Genomic DNA, 20,649 nt, shown 5'->3' on the forward strand with positions numbered 1-20,649 from the left:
GTACCATTGTTCGAGTGAGGTAAGCTGCCTCTGAACTTTGGTTAAAGCAAACTTCAAATTCGGGGATTGATATATTATTGCAGTGTCGTCTGCATATAATTGCACGTGGGCATGTTCCCGCGGAATGTCGGCTGTGTAAACATTATAGAAAAAGGGTGAGAGTGGGGACCCCTGCGGCACACCTGCTGTCAGCTCCCGAGTGGATGAATTCGCCCCCTCTATTGATACAAAAAATTTTCGACGCCATAAATAGTGGGCCACCAGATGAATATACGTGTCTGGAAAGTTAAATGTAATTAATTTTTGAATTAAGCCAGGTATCCAAACTTTGTCGAAAGCTCTTTCCGCGTCTAGCATCGTTGCGACAGTAAATTTCGCTCGTGAATTAAAACCGTCAGTGGCCTCTTCAATGAGCTTAATTAGGGGGTGAGAGGTAGAGTGGCCCCTTCTAAAACCAAATTGGTTATCTGGAATGACTTCGTGTTCGTCCGAATGGTGTTGAAGTCGTTTGAGTAAAATTTTTTCGAAAATTTTACTCATGCTATTTAGGAGGCTAATAGGTCGCCTGTTTTGTGGTAGTGACGCATTTTTTCCCGGTTTCGGAATGGTGATAACTTTAGCTAGTTTCCATGAAGCTGGGTAGGATTTAAGAATAAAAATAGCATTTATTATTTTAAGAAAGTATTGTATAGCCTGAAATGATAATTTCTTTAAAGTATCAAAATTTATTCCGTCAGGTCCGCCTGCTTTATTTTTTGGTCGCGAGTGAATAGCTTCTAAGAGCTCTTTAATTGTTACTAGTTCCGTCTCGGCTTGTGGAACGATTTGTAAATAGTTATTAACGGGACGACACCGCTTGACCGCATGGTCATTAGACCGTATGAGGGGAAAGTGTGTCAGAATCACCGCAAGCCCCGCCCCCTAGCTGCCATTGGCCTGGTAGCTAGCGGGGAAAGGGAACGTGACCAGGAGAAGAACTACATAAGTACGGGAACTCGGTTTAGCCTTGCTGAGTCCAGAAAAGTACAAATCAGATTACAATCACAGTATAATGCCACTTGCCAAATATTTTCTTAATGTTATTGAAGAAAAATATTACGAAAACCTGTATAGGGAATGGCGTTTATTAAAGACTGTTGAAGCACTCAAGAAAGAGGACGAATTTATGGCGTGCGGTAACAATGACCCACACAGATTTTATTTTAAGTATTATTTATTTATTTTCCTGCCATACTATATCGTTTTGATTGTTATTATTTATGCTCAGTCTAAAAGCCAATTAACTACGTGTATTCATGTTTAAAAGCCGTCATCAACGTCTGTAATAGAAATGTGAACAAACCAAGTTAAAGTCATTTGACAAAACCAAAAATTGTATTTACGTCTGGAAATGATATAATATGATTTGATTTAATTTATAACCCTAATTTTATGTTGTAAATATTTCCTAAAAGATTTCCTGTTTGTTTTCATATATTGTATTGTTGACTGGAGTTCTATCTATGTGTCTGGCCTTCCAGGCAATCAGGGTTCAGGATTCATCAATAATGAGTTTTTAAATATAATTTGAGAGAGAATAATTTAGCGTCATCTCCGTGTGGGTTAAGCACCAGACGCTGTTGCTTTAATTGCAACTTTTATTGAAATAATCATATACATTGTGTTGGGAGTGTTATCAAAATGTTCTGCGATATAAACTACCTACACGTGAGTGAATGCAAAGGTATTTATGCATTTTAAGAACTTTATATCAGTAATTGAAACTCAAATCAAGGCAATGTCATTGTTCAACTAGAGATGCAATTTTGAACATGTGAACTGAAACGTCTTAATATTGCCATGTAAAAACGAATACCTTACAAATAACTGTGATATTTTATTAAGTATTTGGAAATGACATAAATTGAGATACATTTTTTTTGGTTAAATCTTCAACTTAAGTTACATTACATGACCTCGACCCGATTTCAGTGGTCCGTATAGAAAATATTTTTATGCCCCCCTGAGTAACCAAACTAGCCGGTAATAAAACTGATAATTATAAAGCAGGAACTGCATAATTTTTTAAAGTCATATAATTTATACAAGTGAAATTAAATAAAGTTGGATTAGACTCAGAACTCTTGGTAAAATAGTGCTCGACGTATTGTCCTGAGTGTACATCATCTACTTCTGACTCATCCGTGATATATTCATATAAATAATAATTTTAATATATAAATTTAAGAAGAAAAATTCTAATATTTTATTGTTGAAAATCCTTGTGTCATTATAGTGTACTGTGTTGTGTTGAATAAATGTTTATTGTGTGTTTTTTAAGTAAAATAAGGATTTGTACATACATATTGTCCTACACTTTTTACTTAACAATCAAATTAAGTTAATAATTGATTTATTAATGCAGTGTCAACACCTACACACAATATAGCTACCTATAAGTTACAGTAGAGAAGAAATATAATGGATTTTTGGAATACAGTTTTTGGAATGAAAAATGCTGTAGGAGACCAAATGTTCCCTTCTATAACAGTGTTCATTAAAGCCATGCTATGCTTGCCTCATTCATCCGCAGCAACTGAAAGAATATTTTCTGCAGTTACATTGACCAAAAATAAAATTAGAAACAAAGTATAATCACCACTGGTAAATGCACTTCTTTTGGTAAAATTGAATTGATGAACACATCAGCTGCAGATTTTACTGTTTCAGGAGAACTGATTAAGTTAGCAAGCTCTGCTAGAAACAATGAGAGAATAGGTACTTCCTGTTGTTTATTTTGTGAGTGGGAAATGTGTAAATATAATATTTAGTAATTGAAAGTCTAATGCATAATTAATTTTTAAAAAAGAACTATTTTTTTTGCAAATTCTAAACATTATATTTAATCACATGTATGTCAAGTGCAATATTAATATATTGGCCATCGTTGTTTCTATGGCCGGACACCCACTAGATTTGAACGATAATATCCATTCTTGGTTTCATAAAATCTCAATGTGGCATTTTTTGATTGGATTTCCAAACAGGTTTACTCTAAACAAGAATGCAATTCCAAATGTATGCTGGTGATAAAATGGTGCGTTTAAAATTTTATTTTATTTATCTTTGCATGTGTTATTTTAGGTAATTTGTATTTTCAATTCATTAATTTTAAGAGCGTTGCAATGTCATAACTCCATAAATTGTTAAAACAATAACAAATTATTTTTTATTACTTTTTTTCAAATCTAGTACTTTTTTCTCGCTTAAGTTGGTACGAATTTTTTTTTTCTTGTGGACACCCTGGACACAATACTGTACTGAAGCAGTACCAACCCCAGGAGCATATGAATTGTCTCGCGTGACTCAAGGGAGCCAGCAGTTCTAAACAGCTTTGTGCATTAGGATAGAAGAATTTTAATTCTTACGTATTTTAAGTAGATTTCAAAGAAATACTATACCTATTGTAGCCGTTACGAAGAAGCGACTTCAGGAAAATTTTTACATATTTTTTCGTTTCATGGTACATAGACCCCAAAACCATTGTCAACTCAAAAGCTTATATATAAATATATATATATATATATAATTTTCTTGTGGACACGATAACTGTCGTAATTTTTCTCAAATCAATTCCAAACTAATACATAAAATCTAAATGTGGAAAAACTCGGTCGCTTTCGTTAATGAGCAATATCCGACCAAAGGGGTAGAAATGGGGAAGGTTTTTTTCAAAAACAGAAAAATCGTTCTAAATCACGCAATATGGAAAATATCACATCCGTTTGAATTTATTAAAATTCTTAGGAGTAATGCCAAAATAATTTCTCTGAATAAGTTTTCGATAGGACCGACGGTATCTCCAAGGGGTTGAAAAAACAAGGGTTGGCGGACAAAAAAAATCATAACTCTGTTCGTAGGCATAGCATCGAACTTGAACAAATTATGTATTTTTCTTATAATTTCTATCTAAAACTTTTGTCTGGAACAATTTTTGATTAGACGAACCATTGCAGCAATGTAGTATATAAAATAACAGTAAAAATTAAAAAAAAAAAACATAACTCCCTCAGTAAGTACACCATCAAAACCGTTCTAACTGTTAGTAAATTGTATACTTTTTATCTAAAACTTTTGTCTGAAATAATTTTTTATAGGTCGAACCATTGTTGCAGAGGGTAGAAAAAATAAAGGTATTGAATTAAAAAAAAAAAGCATAATTAATGTACCATGTACACTCATAAATCCTTTATGTTTTATCGTGTAAACTTAAAGTATTCAGTACATCTTTCATCTGAAATAAATTTTTATACGACCAACAACTGCAAGGGGTTGGAAAAACAAGGGTCTGCGGACAAAAAAAAATTATAACTTCCTTCGTAGGTACAAAACCGAATTCGTACGAATTGTGTATTAATCATATAATTTTTGACGTGACAACGTCTAATAAATCGATGAACGCCGGCTGCACGCACGAAAAAGTGTCCCGTAATGCACATTGTCCCACTACGATGTGTCCCGTTACACTCTTTGTACGCTTGCGCGCATCTATCTCTCTTCCGCTCGATTGGAACAACCATCGATTTGACTTTTTCGAGGAACATTAAACTTGAAATACTCCCATTCCTTTCCTACTTTTCCTATAATTGTCCTATCCTTAACAAAATAACACAGATTGGAAGAAGTTAAATAGCAAACATGTATAAAAGTTATAGTTAAAATAATCTCTTCGTGAAAGTAATAAACAAATTTGAATTAATGAGTGCAAATAAAAGTATATTTATCAATTAAATTGCAGATTTCATTTCACTCCTTCTTTGTATCCATACAAAATAGTGATAATTCAATAAAAATGATTCATTTCTACTCATAAAAGTATGCAATAATTTCATCAATGTTTTGTTATGACGTTGTCACGTTAAACTATCTTTCGTAAACCGACTTTACAGACAACCAATTTTTATCTAAAACTTTTGTCTAAACATTTTTCGATCGGACCAACCATTATTGCAAGGGTTTGAAAAAATAATGGGTAGAGTTTAAAAAAATTCATAATTCTCATTAGTTACAATATAACGTTCTTCAAGTTGTTGGTAAACCTTATAATTTTTATCAAAAACTTTTGTCTGAAACAATAATTGATTTTCCATTGCTGCAAGGGGTTAAAAAAAATAAAGGGTAGAATAAAAAAAATTCATAACTCCCTTAGTGGTGCACTTTCAAATCCGTTCAAACTGTTTGTTAATCTTATAATGTTACTAAAAACTTTAGTTTGAAACAATTTTTGATAATACAAACCATTACTTCAAGGGATGGAAATAACAAGTGTAGAAAAACAAAACGACATTACTTTTATAAATACATTTACTTTCAAATTCATTTTAGTAAAAATACCTCAACATTATCTAAAACCTTTGGTTGAAACATTTTTGATGAAACTAACTATTACCATAAAAACAGGGGTTTAAATTTAATTTAATTTTTACATTTTTTAGTATCGAATTCATTGGAATTTGTTTATTACCATCTAAGATTACCTTAAACCTTTGTCCGAAAAAAAAATCAATTAGGCTATACGACATTAGTGCACGAGATGAAAAACTGTGTTTGTAAATCAAAAATAATTACATTACTACCTTAGTAGGCACATTATGAATTTCTTTAAGACATTCATTGCTGATGCATTAATTTAAAAACATTTAAAATATTTTCGCCGTTGTAGGGGATAAACCTGGCAAAAGGCCCCACTTTGAGGCGACAGTTTCTTATGTAGGGGCTATACTACCGTACAAAAGGGCACCACTTAGATAAAATCAGTTTGTAACTTATATGTGTGCTATTCGTTCTAGGTCACAGTTAGGTATTTAATTATGTGCAGTTACTACTAGCTTGGCTGCTGTTAACACATAGATAGGTATGGATACAGTTGGTGATAGGTAGATTACAATACCATACAAAACACCATGGTAATTTTATTTTTTATTAATGAAAATATCTCAGGTTTATCTTTAAAAAAAAATATTATATTACTTTTAAACATCCTAACTATTGTTGGCACGGCAGAACACAAATATGTTAAAAAAATGTCTGGAGTGACGATGCGCACATTCATTAACTAATCAAGTGTCTATTTTATCCGGTTTCGAAAATCTCATACACAGGTTCAGTTTATAATTTCGTTTTATATAAGTTTTTTACCTCGGCTAGATAAAATAACTTAAGTCGGTAGAGCTCTGATGCTCTCTCTCCCAGGCCACTGGGTGATTACAGTTGTGTGTTAAAATAAAGTGTCAAAATATATTCACGAAGTTAATTTTTACAATAATCCAGTTCATCAATGTTTCTCTTGGAATTAGACCGCAAAATAACGAGGTATGGATGGGATACGTGATTCGTCCTAGCGAAATGGAGTAACAGACTCAGTCATTTCTTACTCACGTATATTTTTCACTCCGAATAACTTTATCCTTTTGGATAAAGCCCTAATAATACTCTCTTACGTTTCAACAGTACATTTATACCATCCTTTAGTGCGGATGCATATTTCTGCTAGCTATTTTTCAGGATAATATTCCGTCGACGTCTCGTATGTGTTCATCCATTAGTAGGCCATTACATTATTTTAAAACCTTCTTAATTTAAGTCAGCTTAACAATCCGTTCCAGATTTAAAATACGGCTCCTGATTGGCCGAGAAATAAAGACAGTTACATTATTTCATATCAAAGACATCAAATCCGCGCGCAACAATAGCGCGGAACACAAAATCTCTCATTAAATTTGAATAAATATAGAAATAACATTTTTCATTAAATAAAAACGGTGTCAAATTAACAGTTTACCGTTTAAATGTCAATTGCTCCTAGAGGGGTCCTTGCAATTGTTTGTCTTCAACGTTCGTTTTTGTCATAGAGTTACAATCACATAGATATACACATAAAATATAAATAGTTTTCAAATAATAAAAATATACATACCAGACGAATAAGTATAAATTAAAATAAATAATTACGTAATCGGGGCTGAAACATACATAGTTGCAGTAGGTACACCGTATGGAATATGAGAAAATGTTGAATCGATATTTTTTGAATATTGGCGAGCAGATAGGTATTTTTCTTGTCAGCTTCCTTAAGTTCTTTAAATGTTCAAGGAGTTTATAGAAGTTAAAAAAAAATAATTCAAGATGATATACTTAGTAACTTTGAAATCTACCTACGCCTGTAGGCTGTGTCAAAGGGGATTCTTTTTTTTTTACAGAATTTTTGTTATATCGGGGTAAGTTCTTTCTACTGGAGTATTTTGATACTGAAAAAACTTATAATATGGTGACGTCTACGCAAAGTTGGCAGTTACGAATGTACTAGGAAGTTACAAAGTTTTAATTTCAATGGATTTAGTCATTCAGCTAAAACACCAAACATAAAATTCGTCCCCTATCCTCCAAAACCCCGAAATGAGTAAGACATGATGTTTCGCCAACTTAACTTTCAACTTGTAAGGCGACATGTACTGTTCGTTGGTCTAATTTAAGTATGTTGACATTAATACCATATTTTGTTGAAAAGTAAATTGATTATAATGATTTACATAATTTTAAATAGTTTCAGAATTCAGTATTAGCTGTAGTAAGCTACGTACAGATGACGAAGCAAATGTTAATGCTATATAACCTCTTCAGGAAAAGTAATTACGAATTAGTCGAATTTATAGTTTATGCTTGGAGAAATCAATGAAGTAAATTTATATGTGTTAAGACTACTTTATGTTTTTCCGCAATATTTGCATGCAAGAAATGCGGCTTATGAACACCCGATCAGTTGCCAATTTAAAAATTACTTATTTTTCTGAAACGATATGGTAGGTCTCATAATAGATACCACCACTCCGAATGCCTATATACTGGCCGGTTGACTTCTAGGAAACACTCTCTCAGTTGTGATAGGCAGCTGCTCGACTGACCCCCTCCACTTTCTGATGCGCTCATCACGTGATCGCCTGGTGACAGTGGGGTCTGCGCAGGTTATTTTGCCTCTTGTCGCGCTATACGGTCACTAGACGGGTAGATGGTCGGAAAGATATTTGTGCCGGAAAGCTATTTGCGAAATTAACTTATTTCTATGGAAGGTGAAGATTCGGAGTTAGTTAGACCGGAAGGTGAACCAAGTGCGTCTAATCAAGCAAGATCTGAAGTGCTACCTGGGCGCAAGAAGAATTCTTGTGTCTATCATGATTGCCAAGGATATTTCTACTTCAGCGAAAGAACTACTGCAAATACAAGGTAAGTGGTTCTCGGAAAAGTGCAATCTAATATTTTAGAGTAGTGCGATGAAATTTCACGCACGTGGAAGGCACTAGAAGGAAATTTGCCTTGTAAATTATTGTGTAGGAAGTATTGCTTTGTTTCAAGAAACTCAAGCTTCATAGTATTGCATATATGAGCTATTATACCACGCAACATTTTAGAATAATAATCGTATTTGTAACAATACGTTTAAAAAAATTTGCAGGCAACTGAGATGCACCAGAAAGAGTCACGGCTGTCGCGCTCGAGCAACAATGGGTCTTCAGGAAGGCGCAGTTATTGCTCTGTCCAGAAGCAGTCCACTGCACAACCATGAACCGGACCTGAGCATTAAAGAATCATACAAACTGCGTGCAGTTCTTAAGGCAAGATCAAAAATGGAAACCACCTCTCTTCGCGAAATCTTTTTTTCCGAGGCGAAAAGGTGAGAAATATTGATAGGCTTCATTTATGTTGTTGTTCTTGTTGTTGTTGATGATGATGACCTTTGAAGGTTTTGGCAGCTCACAACAGCTCAGGTATTCAGATAGATAGATAGATAGATAGATAGATATATATAGGCCTATAGTTGTTCTGGGGATGAATTATATGAATATACGGCAGCACCAGGAGGGATAGGCAGGGGAAATAGGAGATTCCCCCCCCCCCCCAAAAAAAAAACCGCCGACCTGTTGCGTCGTCATTTGAGATCCTGGAGTGATCCCGGCGGGAACCGCACCCGGATTGCCTTAGTGTGTGACTTTGTGTGGTGGATTGGGGGGGGGGGGGGGGGGGGGAGAGAGAGAGAGAGAAACAATTTACACACTTCTGTCCATTACTTTTTCCGGAACACAAATGTTCATATCACAAACGAGTAATAAAACTTACAAAACACAATTTCTCACACTTCCAAAACGTTCATATTGCCATAAAGTAAGCGACTCGAGATGAACATCTGAAAAACTTTTTCTCGTGCGAATTCAGGTTGACGCGCGTAGGGAACAAATTTAGATAAGCAAAAACAGCTTATGTTTACTGTAAAGAACATAAGTTACTAGTACAAAGTTGGTGTTCAATGCATTTATTTGGTTGCGATTTTTTTTCTAATCTTAACACTTTCAGTCATAGCATCCCACATTTAGGAGAGTTGCACATTAATTAGTTTTACGTTTTAACTGTACTTAAAAGTCACCTAACATTAAATTTGTGAGAATAAGTGGAATCATTTATTTCTGAGAATTGTTTCCAGCCATAAATACAGCAACCACTAGGTAATAACATCTGCCATATTAAAAATCGTATATTGGCTTCAATGCTTGAGCGATCGTTGTGTTTGTAAAGATAAAGAAGGCATCATATAATTTGGCTCATAGCAACAGTTGAAATTAAAATTTTCTCTGTGACTGAAAGGGTTAAATACGATAGTAAAAGAAACTAATATACTAATTCTGTAAAAAAAAATTAAGACTCGTAGCGTGTATAATGAGTGAAGTGTATATATAATCATAGTCTACGTATTGTCAGTGGCTGCATCCGAATACTGACCTAATGGATCCATTAGCTAAGGGATCCACTAAAAGTGCATCGTAGTGGACGCGGCCATCTTTGAGTTGAATCAAAATTATCACAAGGGATGCTGATGCATCACTTCACGCATCCACTAATTCGAGATTTCTAGGGATGCGACACTCGCATCCACTAACGCGTCCCTACATCCATTAGCTTCGGAATTGGGTTTTATTATGTTTGTGTATAACATTACTTCAGATTTTCAGCATAAGATTTGTTTAAAACATTATTAGTGAAAGTGATAACTTAAACAGAGACAAATGAAGACGTTAATAAATATAATCAAAATACGAATTTAAACTTAAAGGGTAATTCAAAACTCATAAGTATTTTTAAAGTTTACAATTTATAGAATGTATTTTATTTTGATCACTAACATGTGTAACATTCACGTTACGTTATTTTTTAATAGGTAGGTATTTATTATTTACGTTTTGCTGAATATTCGTAGATATCCATACACAAAATGGCTGCGTGAACATTAGTACGACTGACAGTCAACAGGTGGTGCTAGCAGTAAATGTATTCGGATACTATCCATACATTAGAAATGCGTCCTCTACATTGTGGCTGCATTTGCTAAGGGATGTAGGGAAGAGTGTGCTAAGGACGCATCTCTGTGTATTCGGATACAGCCACAGTTTCCGCGTGGACAAATCCGGAATGCGGAAAACATGTCGTTACCGTGCATAATTTTATCATATTGTTATGAACGCTGGAGACGAGACAGCGACGGCGCCAAGTGCGTGACCGGTGGCTGCGGGGGCGCTGACGTCACGCATACCAGGCTGGATGACGAGGGGCCCTCGGTTTCCCTCCTCCCTTTCCACGCACCATGCAACTACCTTGGCCAGAGCTATTGTTCCTAGCGGCCCCCGTCAGTCACGTTCACGCTTATCCCTGCCCTTCCCCCCTCCCCTGCCCTACCTGGCACACCCGCCAGAGCCCTGAAGTACGAGCCCCGGTGCCTGCCAGGGATTTTCCCCACGCTGTTCCACCAGTCTACGAGAGATCTGGAAGCATCGTCACGTGGGATGAGTGACCCCTTCGCCATCGGGTCGGAAACCCCTATGACGTCAAGCAGGGGTCTCTGTGTTTCCACGACCGACCCGGGACCGCTGAATGCGAGACTTCTGGGTGTTTCGACGCCTGACTCTGCGGCTATAAAAGGGTCCCCCCCGCTTGGCTCGAGAAATAAGAGATTGGTTGGTTGGTGAGAGGCGCGCGTGGCGCATATTACCTCAGTTGCAATGTACACAATGTATGGGGTTTCACCAAGAGACAAGAGAGTCAAGCCTAATTTAAAATTAATGCTTTATCTCCTTAATGAATATCCATTATTCCCTTTCAGAAATTAATAAGGATATCATCAAGAACTTAGTTATTAGATCTTGCTATAAAAGGAGATGAACAGCGTCTAAATTCGAATGTAGCTGCATCAACATGTAGCCAATTGTTGCAATACAAAAAAACTTTCAGCGATTTTGAACTTGACCAAATCCCTAGCGAAAATGAGTCGTGTTCATCGGTAAGTGAGTACGAATGTGAGGTTGAAGAGCACTTTATTCAGCCCGAGCTACCATTCCTTGTGAAGGAAGATGATAATCCGGAGCCTGAAGTATCAGTCCCAATCGTGGAGGATATTGGTGATATTCAGTGCAATAAAATGAAATGTGAAGTGCCATTTCTTTTCTAGTAAGGTATAGGTTACTTGGGAAAACTGTCCTATTTTCAATGGCATAAAAAATTTACTTGCGATTGAGATCCTTATATTCCAGAAGATATTTATAACCCATTAGAACTGTTCCTACAACTTTTCCTGTGGATCTCTTAGAAAATATAGCTTTTCAGACCAATCTGTATGCTGCGCAGAAACTGGGAGGTTCTTGCAATTTTCATCACACTAATTTTGAGGAGCTAAAAGCATTTTTTGCCACCAATCTCATAATGGGAATACAGAAATTGTAATGCTACAAGGACTCTAGGTCATCTAACCCTGCAATGAGAGACACATATATTTCTTATATGATGTCGCGTAACAGATTTTCATGGTTACTAAGTCATGTACGTACATTTTAATGATAACGACCATCAATAAAAAAAAGGACAAGAAAACTACGACGAACTGTACAAAGTCCTCAAAGAGTTAATAAAATGAAAAGGCTGTGAAGTGTTTAATTGAACATGGTAAGATTCAAACAGCTTTTTATGTGTTTCAATGTTTATATGAATGTGATTATTGGCAGAAGCCGCAGCGTAAGCATCAAGAAATTTGGTAATACTAGGCCTTTTATTGTTAAAATTGTGTCATGTAAATGGCAAAGTGGGGTGTTCTGTGCCAAGCGTCTCCAAGAGAAATGTGTGTCACTATTCGTGATTATGTCACGCTGGAGCTCTTAGCTGTACTGAATGTAGTCATAGCGAAGTTCGATCTGCAAAATGTGTCGATTGCAAGCAGGAAGGTGGTTTTTAAGACTTGAACACGCAGCATAAATTTAATAATTTGAAAGGAATTGGGATGTGTAGGGTGAAACTTATCAGGCATATATTATAGCTACCTATTATTTAACTTCTAAACTTCTCATTTCAGTTACATTGAATCTTCAAATTATATACAAATGTGATAATAATCTCAATTTTCTCTAACCCTATAACAAGTATGATAATCAAATAAATAGCATGTTCGGGTTCAATCTCAAAGTCACTGGTCTCCAAGATAGTGGCTATCTTAAGTTACTCTTAAGTCTTAATATGCTTCTTCTATTTTTTACAGAAATTCTGATGGTGCAGATAAAAATCCTTATGCAACAGTGCGGAGGTGTATGGAAAGAGCAAGACGTGAGCTATTTCCACCAATTACGGAGGATTTGCGGGAGTTCTGCAATATTTTGGACGGCAGAACCTGGGCAGATCTGTACAGCCCCAACCACGAAAAACAACTTGCCCACAAAGTCGTAGAAACTGACAATGGACAAATCACTGCAATTGTTTTTGCTAATGATACCTTCCTTCAATTCCTTTCGGAAAATCCAACCGAACGTCGTGAGGTATCATTTGACGCTACCTTCAAAGTAGTCCCCCGAAGGCCGAGCGGCTTTTGTCAACTGATGACAGCGGTGGTATACTTTCAAGACATAGTAAGTATACTAGCAATATTCTTTTAGAAATTCAATACTCCATTTTCTTATTTGCAACTCCTTTTTTAATTTGGAAGTGTTTCTTCAGATTTCAAAAACGTGCTCGACTTTCTTTGTTTGCTTGTTTTTATGTTACTACATAATTACAAAAGTTTGTGTACAGAATTTACCTTTATTTCTTAAAAAAAAAAAAATGCAAAATCATAAAAGTGTATTACAAATAATTATGGATACCAGATTTTGTTAAGATTTGATTTTCCTTGTGTGTGGTTTTTTTTTTTTTTTTTTTTTTAGGTAATGATGTGTTTAAAATAATAAATTAACGTTACAATTTCAGGGATTTCCGATTTTCTTCGCCTTGATGACCAAACGGACTCAAGAAGCATACGTTGCTGTCTTAGACATATTCCATCAGAAGACATCTGCTTGGGAAATTGTGGCTGTATCGTCAGATTTTGAAAAAGGACTTGTTAATGCCATTATAACCAGATATCCGAATGCAGAGTTCCATGGGTGTTGGTACCATTGCTGCCAGGTAAGTAAGTTATTCTGTCATGAACTAACTCTTCTTCTTTTTTAGAGGAAATTTAGGGGCTAATGAACATTCAGATTCTGTTACATTACCATCCCAGAGTATAAGTAATACTCTTAATACATACTTTTACTTGATTGTTAGTGAATACCATTTAGCAGATGTCAAGAAAGCATACATACTTATGTTTTCGATTGTTTAAAAAATTCGCTAGGTAGGTACATAGTAGAAATTGGTTCCTTCGGGTGCACGGGCGGCGGCTGGGGATTGAGGATGGGGTCAATGACCGAACGCCCTGACGTCACAGCGGCCATCTTGGATGACCTTGGGCATGACCTTGGTGGCCAATTTGGGTCCGCCATTTTGTTTTCACTGCCAATTTTTTGAGCCATTATTTTGTTTTCTAGAACTTTCCACCATTTTGTTTCGCCACCATTTTGTTTCGCTACCATTTTGTTTTCTAGAACTTTCCATGACATCGAACGACCTACTCCTAGGCGTTGCATGTTTTGTTATGGCTGCCATCTTGGATTTCCTTAAATATTAACCGATTTCAATGAAAAATTTAAAATATATAACAAAATTTAATTCAAATTTCTTTTTAATTTAAAAACCTACCATCTTTAAATTCGACCACCATATTGAAATTTTGTAATTTTTAACTTCGAAACTCAGGTAAAATTTTAAAATTTATAAAAACATTTAATTAATTAAAATTATAATGAAAATTTATATAAAAACATACTTATGTCACAGAGTCCTGGGTTCGAATCCGAAGAGGTAAAAATAAATAAATTAAAATGGCAACTGATCCTTACGCCATACAAGCCACCGGCAGACTAACCTTACAACAGCATATGTCAAATTAAATATTAAGTCAGTCGGTATGACGACATGTCCGCCATCTTGTTTCTGGCTGCTGGGAGCAGACATCTTGTTTCAAGCTGCTGAAGGCCATCATGTTAGTTTTAATTTTAACTGCTAGAGTGAAATATTAATTTATTAACAGTCAACTGTCATGGCATCCACCATCATGGGCGCCATCTTAAAATTATCTTAATATCGAGCTAGAAAGTCGCAAAAAATTCAAATTTTTACCTCGTATGATTCGAACCCAGGACTCTGTGACATAAGTATGTTTTATATAAATTTTTATTATAATTTAAAATAATTAATTTTTTATTAATTTTTAATTTTTCCCGACTTTCCAAGTTAAAAATTAAATTTTTTTAATATGGCAGACAAAATTCAAGATGGTGGAGGTTTTTAAATAAAAACAATTTGAATTAAATTTTGTTATTAAATTTTAAAAAAATTTCATTGAAATTGGTTAATATTTAAGGAAATCCAATATGGCGGCAATAACGAAAAATGCAACGCCTAGGAGTAGGATGTTGAATGTCATGGAAAGTTCTAGAAAACAAAATGGCGGCTCAAAAAATAGCGGCAAAAACAAAATGGCGGACCCAAATTGGCCACCAAGTTCATGCCCAAGATCAAAGGTCATGCCCAAGGTCATCAAAGATGGCCGCTGTGAAGTCAGGGCGATCGGTCATTGACCCCATCCTCAATCCTTAGCCGCCAGCCGTGCGTCAGAAGTAACCAATTCCTACTACTTAGATACCAAAATGAAATTCTGTGAAACAAAATTTCGATTTAACAGTTTCATTCACCTTTTCATATTTTTCTTGAATGTCATAATTTTCTAACACAGCATTTAATGTGTCTACAAAAACAGAAATACACACAGAAATAAACACAGACATACATGCCAATATACTAAATCGCATATATGCACAAAAACACCCACTAACAATCACAAACATACAGAAAACAGTGCACAAAAAAGACACACATAAATGCAGAGTAAAAGAAATATTAAAAAAAAATTACGATCATGTTTTGTAGAATTATTTTTTATATTACTTTAAGTACAATTGTTACTGTTTGGCATCTGTGCTTTATGAAAGAATGTCAATAAATTATGGGCCGCATTACTAATGATATCAACATCTCGAAACATCCAATACTAACCTCCATTCCTGTCTAATTCGGCATTCTAACTTTGTAATCCGAAGGCACAGAAGTGTACAGACTTAATCAATAACCAATAAGATAAGACATCCAAAAAATTAATTTTAAAAATCTCCACACACACATTTCTCTGTCAGGCTAGATGAGTGTAGCGATGGAATTCAATAAAGGAAGGTACTGTTCCGGTCCGGGATTTTTTTCTTTAAAGGAAAACGTTAACCCCATTTACACACATTAATATTGGACAGTTATAGTATCTCTGAGCAGGTTATACTAGTGTTTTTATCACATCGGGAGCTTGTTGGGATTGGACATACTTCTGCATTTCAGTTAAGTGGTGGTGGGGAGAGGTAAGTTATATGTGGTGCAATATGTGTTGGTAGGAGAGGAGTGGTAGGTATGTTTATGTAATAATTACGAGGTTGTGTATAGGTCACAGGGTTCGAGGAAGGGGCATGACCTTTCGAGTGATATGACAAAAAAAGTCTTAGGGAGTGGATAGAGCATGCTAATGCCCTTTTTCAGAAGTATGTATGTCTTATGGGTGTTGGTAGGAAAATGAATGGGAGATATGCTTATGTAGTGGGGAGGGGTATTCTGTTTTATCTCACAGTGTATGGTTCGATGTAGGGGGGTATAGCTTAAGGGGGTTAGAGTGGTATGAAAAGCAGCAAGTCTTAGGAAGAGGGGGATGATGGTGAGAGACTAAGTCTATCTCCACCTCCTCCTCTCCCCTCCCCTCTCCAGGCAAACTCACCCCTCCCCCTACACCTCTCTTCACTCCTCTCCCCTCCCCTCACCCATGATCCAGAATGCCTACGCACCTGTACTTACTGTATTATTTTATGTACTTAAGTTTCATGTTCTACAAATTTTTGCTTTCAGGCTATTTGGAGAATGGTCATGAAAACTGGTCTAGTGGAGGACTGCAAGAACAATGACGACATGAAGAGGGCTATAAAAATGTTGATGGCACTAGCCCACTTGCCTGCAACAAGAGGAGCCCCACATGACGATGCTGTTCCTGCCTACGACATTGCTGACGGATTAGAGGCAATCCTAATTTTCATACATGAAAAAAATTTGGAAGAAAAGTTGGCAAATTTGATCGAATATTTTCAAAACTACTGGATGGCTAGAGTGACGCCCCGATGCTTTTCTGTCTTCAATCTACCAAGAAGAACAAATAATGCGTTGGAATCTTTCCACGCTCTAGTTTTGTCAATAATGGGCCCACATGCAAATGTGTGGAAATTTTTAGTTCACCTGTCTGACTTGAGCAACATGTACTTTTCGGAATTCAAAGCTCTTGTAGAAGGAAAGACTATTAGAAGACAGAAACCACAGAACACCAACACGCAGAATTTGCGAAAAATCATAGGAAAATTAGTATCGCGAGAATTTAGCGTCACTGAATTCCTGCGCAAAGCTGCGCACACAGTTGATGGCGCATATAACACTTTGCAAACTCAGAATGCGAGAGCAGAAGCTACTGAGGCTTATCAAGCATCGGAGGATGAGGACGATCCCGAAGATGTCATACCAAGAGCACTTCGGAATGTGCCAGCAGAAGTAGAAGAGCTTTTGCCTGAAGATCCAGAACCAGACCAAAGAACACACATGACGTGTAAGGTTTGTCTTCTCAACCCATTGACTCACCTGGTATATCCTTGCGGACATTTCGTGTTATGTGAGAACTGTGTAATCGGCCTGAGAGAGAACCAATCTCCATTTGTAACACTAAAGTGTCCGGTATGCCGCTCTGAGTGTGGCGATATTGTGCGTGTTTTTTTTGCTTAATTATCGTATATAGATCTAGATTTCACTAATTAAACTGTAGATGCATGTGATTCCTAAACCAAACAAACAAACTATTGTAACATACTTAATATTGTTTTTCAACCAAGGTACCAGAAGTAGGCCTATGTAAGGTGTTTCTCTTATTATTTTATATTAATTATTGTCTAATATTATATTAAATAATTATCAGACTAAATTTAAATGTTTTCAAAAAAGCAAAACATAATTACTTATTCCAGAGAACTCCTTTCTTAAACCCTTTAAAACTAGGTACATTTAATCGGTGTGCCACGTGCTACTGCTTCTCAGGATTCACGTTGCAGCACCCATTATTTTTTCAAGCTTCCATGCGCATGACATATAAAAAAAATTAAAATGTTAAAAGCTGTCAACACACATTCATCCGCAACGACATATTCTAATATTCAAATACATTGATACATCTCCTTCTCCAATTTATGATTTTATTTATCTAAGTAATAACATTTATTCTTGGTGTTGGAATTTTATAAGTCTACTATTAAAATAAAATATAAGTTGTATTGGCTGTAGAAGCTAACACGGATTATTTATCGCTACCAGCATCAGACCTACTCAAACTGATTTACATAGCTTATGTTTTCTTTACATGCTTTCATTTGCGCTTACAATTTCTTTGAGGGCTTTCATTTGCGCTTACAATTTCTTTGAGGGCTTTCATTTGCGCTTACAATTTCTTTAAGGCCTTTCATTTGCGACTACAATTTCTTTGAGGGCTTTCATTTACGCTTACATTTTCTTAACATGTATTTCATTTGCGACTACAATTTCTTTGAGGACTTTCCTATACACTTATGTTTTCTTTACATGCCTTCCTTTGTGCTTACATTTTCTTTATATTGTAACTCAGTATCTCATGTAAACAATATTAAGTATGCATATATATAATTAATATTAATAACATATTTATTGGAAATTATTTCATTAGGTATACTTATAATTTTCACCATAAAGTAAGCAGGATAAATTAAGGGAAATAAAAAACATAGTATACATGAAAATTTATTTTATTTATAAAAGTTTATTATATTACACATCATGGAAAGATCCAAACATATTGGTTGACCGGCTAAGACTTCTACATGGCTCGCTTTGTGCAGGAAACTATTCGTGCATCAAAGAAATATCCTTCATACTCAAAGAACTGAGGAAAGCTGGCTACATACAATAATGGCTTGTTTTACTTGCATTTGTATAATGTGGAGAAATAAATTAAATATTGATAATAAAAATTTAATGTTTTTATTTCTTGTATTCTGATTTCTAACTAAGACATAGTTCTCGTAACTTGTGCTTCCAAATGTGCTGCCTTTTTGTTGATTATGCTTCCAAAATGTGCTGCCTTTTTGATTGTGCTTCCAAAATGTGCTGCCTTTTTGATGATGGTGCTTCCAAAATGTATTGCCTTTTTGATGTGCTTCCAAATGTGCTTCCTTTTTTAATTGTGCTTCCAAATGTGTTTTCAACTAACTCCAGTAAATGATGTTATCAAGGAGAGTATTCCTTTGAATATAGACTCTGAAATAATTACTGTGTGTGTCAAAAATGTACTAAAGAAAGTTCTTACAGACATGCTGAATTCTTTGTAAATGTAATCGAATGTGTATTTGCTATTGAAAAAAGAATAAAATACAAATATTACGAACTGATTTGTTTCATTTAATACCTGTTGTGCAATAACTACTTTTTCTGTAATTTAAAAAAATGCAATTATTCAGGATATTAAAATATTTTATTTTCTACTTAAAATAATTCAATGTAGAATACTTATATACATGACTTTAAATCCGAGTAAAAATCAATAATGGTATAAATACATTGATATCAAAGTAATTAAGGTATATGAAAATACAGTAACATGAATCTGTTTAATAAACGTCTGTTAAACACTGGAAAAAAAAAATCTTTTTTGTAGCTAGAACAAGTATACGTGGGTGGCCTGTTGCAACTGGTCTTTAGAAACGCGACATGCTGGCGCCTATCATGCTGGGCTTTTTTCCCTCCAGTACAGCCAGTCCTATGAGCCATAGAAGCTTGTTGCGACCAGTCATCATCGATGCGACATGCTGGCGCCCTGTAGTATCTGGAAGCAATCACGAGTCACTCTTAAGTTGTTTGTTGCAACTAGTCTTTATCAGCGCCTACTGGGTTTTTCCCCAGTACACAAGTCAGTCAGCCCTATGAGTCATCATCGATGCGACATGCTGGCGCCTATTGTGTCAGGGTGATTCTTGGTAAACAGATAAGGCATCCAGCCCTGACTACCTCGTGACCTTTGCTCAGGCTCCCTCCGAAATTATCTCAGCCAATCAGATGCTTGGAATTTCTGTATGCCCATATATGGATTAGTGAGTCAACCACTGCTGCTGCTGGGACTATAAAAGCAGGCAAGCAAGGCCAACCCATTTCATTCGCTGTTCATCTGCCGACCTGACTACAAGTTCTTCGCTGCTCGTGCGCTTCTGCCCATCGACTTCGAGAGCTTGTGGATTAGTGTTCCCAGTGACTTCGAGTGCTTTTCATCGTTACTACTTCATCATTCGTCATCTCTAAGGTTTCCTCCTCGTCTCTTTCAACGTCGAGCTGCCACCGCATGTTCCGTTGGGAGATTCCTGTTGAGATGTCCTGCATCATCAACATCATCGACATCATCATCATGGACGGCAAGACATCCGGAGTTGCTGCTTCTTCTGCTTCTTCTTCTTCTGGGGTAAGTCCAATGCTTCCTCAAGGGTTACAGTGTGGATTCTGTAATAAGGTTTTCGCTACTCGTTTCAATGGATTACGCCACGAGCGCCAGTGCCTCCACAACCCACACAGAGACGACCAGCAGATTTGTGAGAAGTGTGGGGTAGCCATCACTCGCAAAGACAATATGACTAAACACTTGAGGTCATGCATTGGCGAAATTTGCAATGCAGCGAGTCTAAGTTGCAAGTACTGCAACAAACTATTTTCTCACATTGGAGATGCACGAAGACATGAGAAGGCGTGCAATTTCAATCCAGATCGCCAGCTTCTAAAGTGTGACAAGTGCGAGAAAGACTTCACCAGACCAGACAACCTAGCCAGACATGCTACCAAGTGTAATGGCTCAACACCAGCCAAGAGAAGACGAGAAGCTTCGCCCCAGCCTGGACCATCGACTGTTCCTCAACCCAAAACATCTCGACCAAAGATAATAGCAGGAGCAGGAGTAGCCTCCCAGTTTGTGTTTGTGGAGGCCGAGACTGCATTTCGAGGCAACTTGAAGACCCTGGTAGCTGAAAATACATC

At 36.1% G+C, this 20,649-nt stretch overlaps 2 protein-coding genes across 2 annotated transcripts; both read left to right on the forward strand.

Moving 5' to 3' along the window:
* The first annotated feature begins 222 nt into the window (after positions 1 to 222).
* On the forward strand, positions 223 to 18,194 carry LOC134545444 (uncharacterized). The gene is made up of 4 exons (XM_063388591.1): positions 223 to 8,707; positions 12,605 to 12,968; positions 13,306 to 13,503; positions 16,420 to 18,194. Exons 1-4 carry the CDS (start codon positions 8,538 to 8,540, stop codon positions 17,332 to 17,334), a joined length of 1,647 nt encoding a protein of 548 aa, XP_063244661.1. The 5' UTR covers positions 223 to 8,537; the 3' UTR covers positions 17,335 to 18,194.
* A 1,799-nt stretch (positions 18,195 to 19,993) lies between these two features.
* Positions 19,994 to 20,632, forward strand: LOC134545445 (zinc finger protein 596-like; the record flags this gene model as incomplete). Its single annotated transcript, XM_063388592.1, has 1 exon — positions 19,994 to 20,632. A coding segment is annotated over exon 1 (639 nt), but the record flags the coding sequence as incomplete, so codon positions are not given.
* Positions 20,633 to 20,649: the final 17 nt, after the last annotated feature.

Source organism: Bacillus rossius, unplaced genomic scaffold, assembly GCF_032445375.1.
Source record: "Bacillus rossius redtenbacheri isolate Brsri unplaced genomic scaffold, Brsri_v3 Brsri_v3_scf726, whole genome shotgun sequence".
In the NCBI taxonomy this organism is placed as follows: Eukaryota; Metazoa; Arthropoda; class Insecta; order Phasmatodea; family Bacillidae; genus Bacillus; species Bacillus rossius.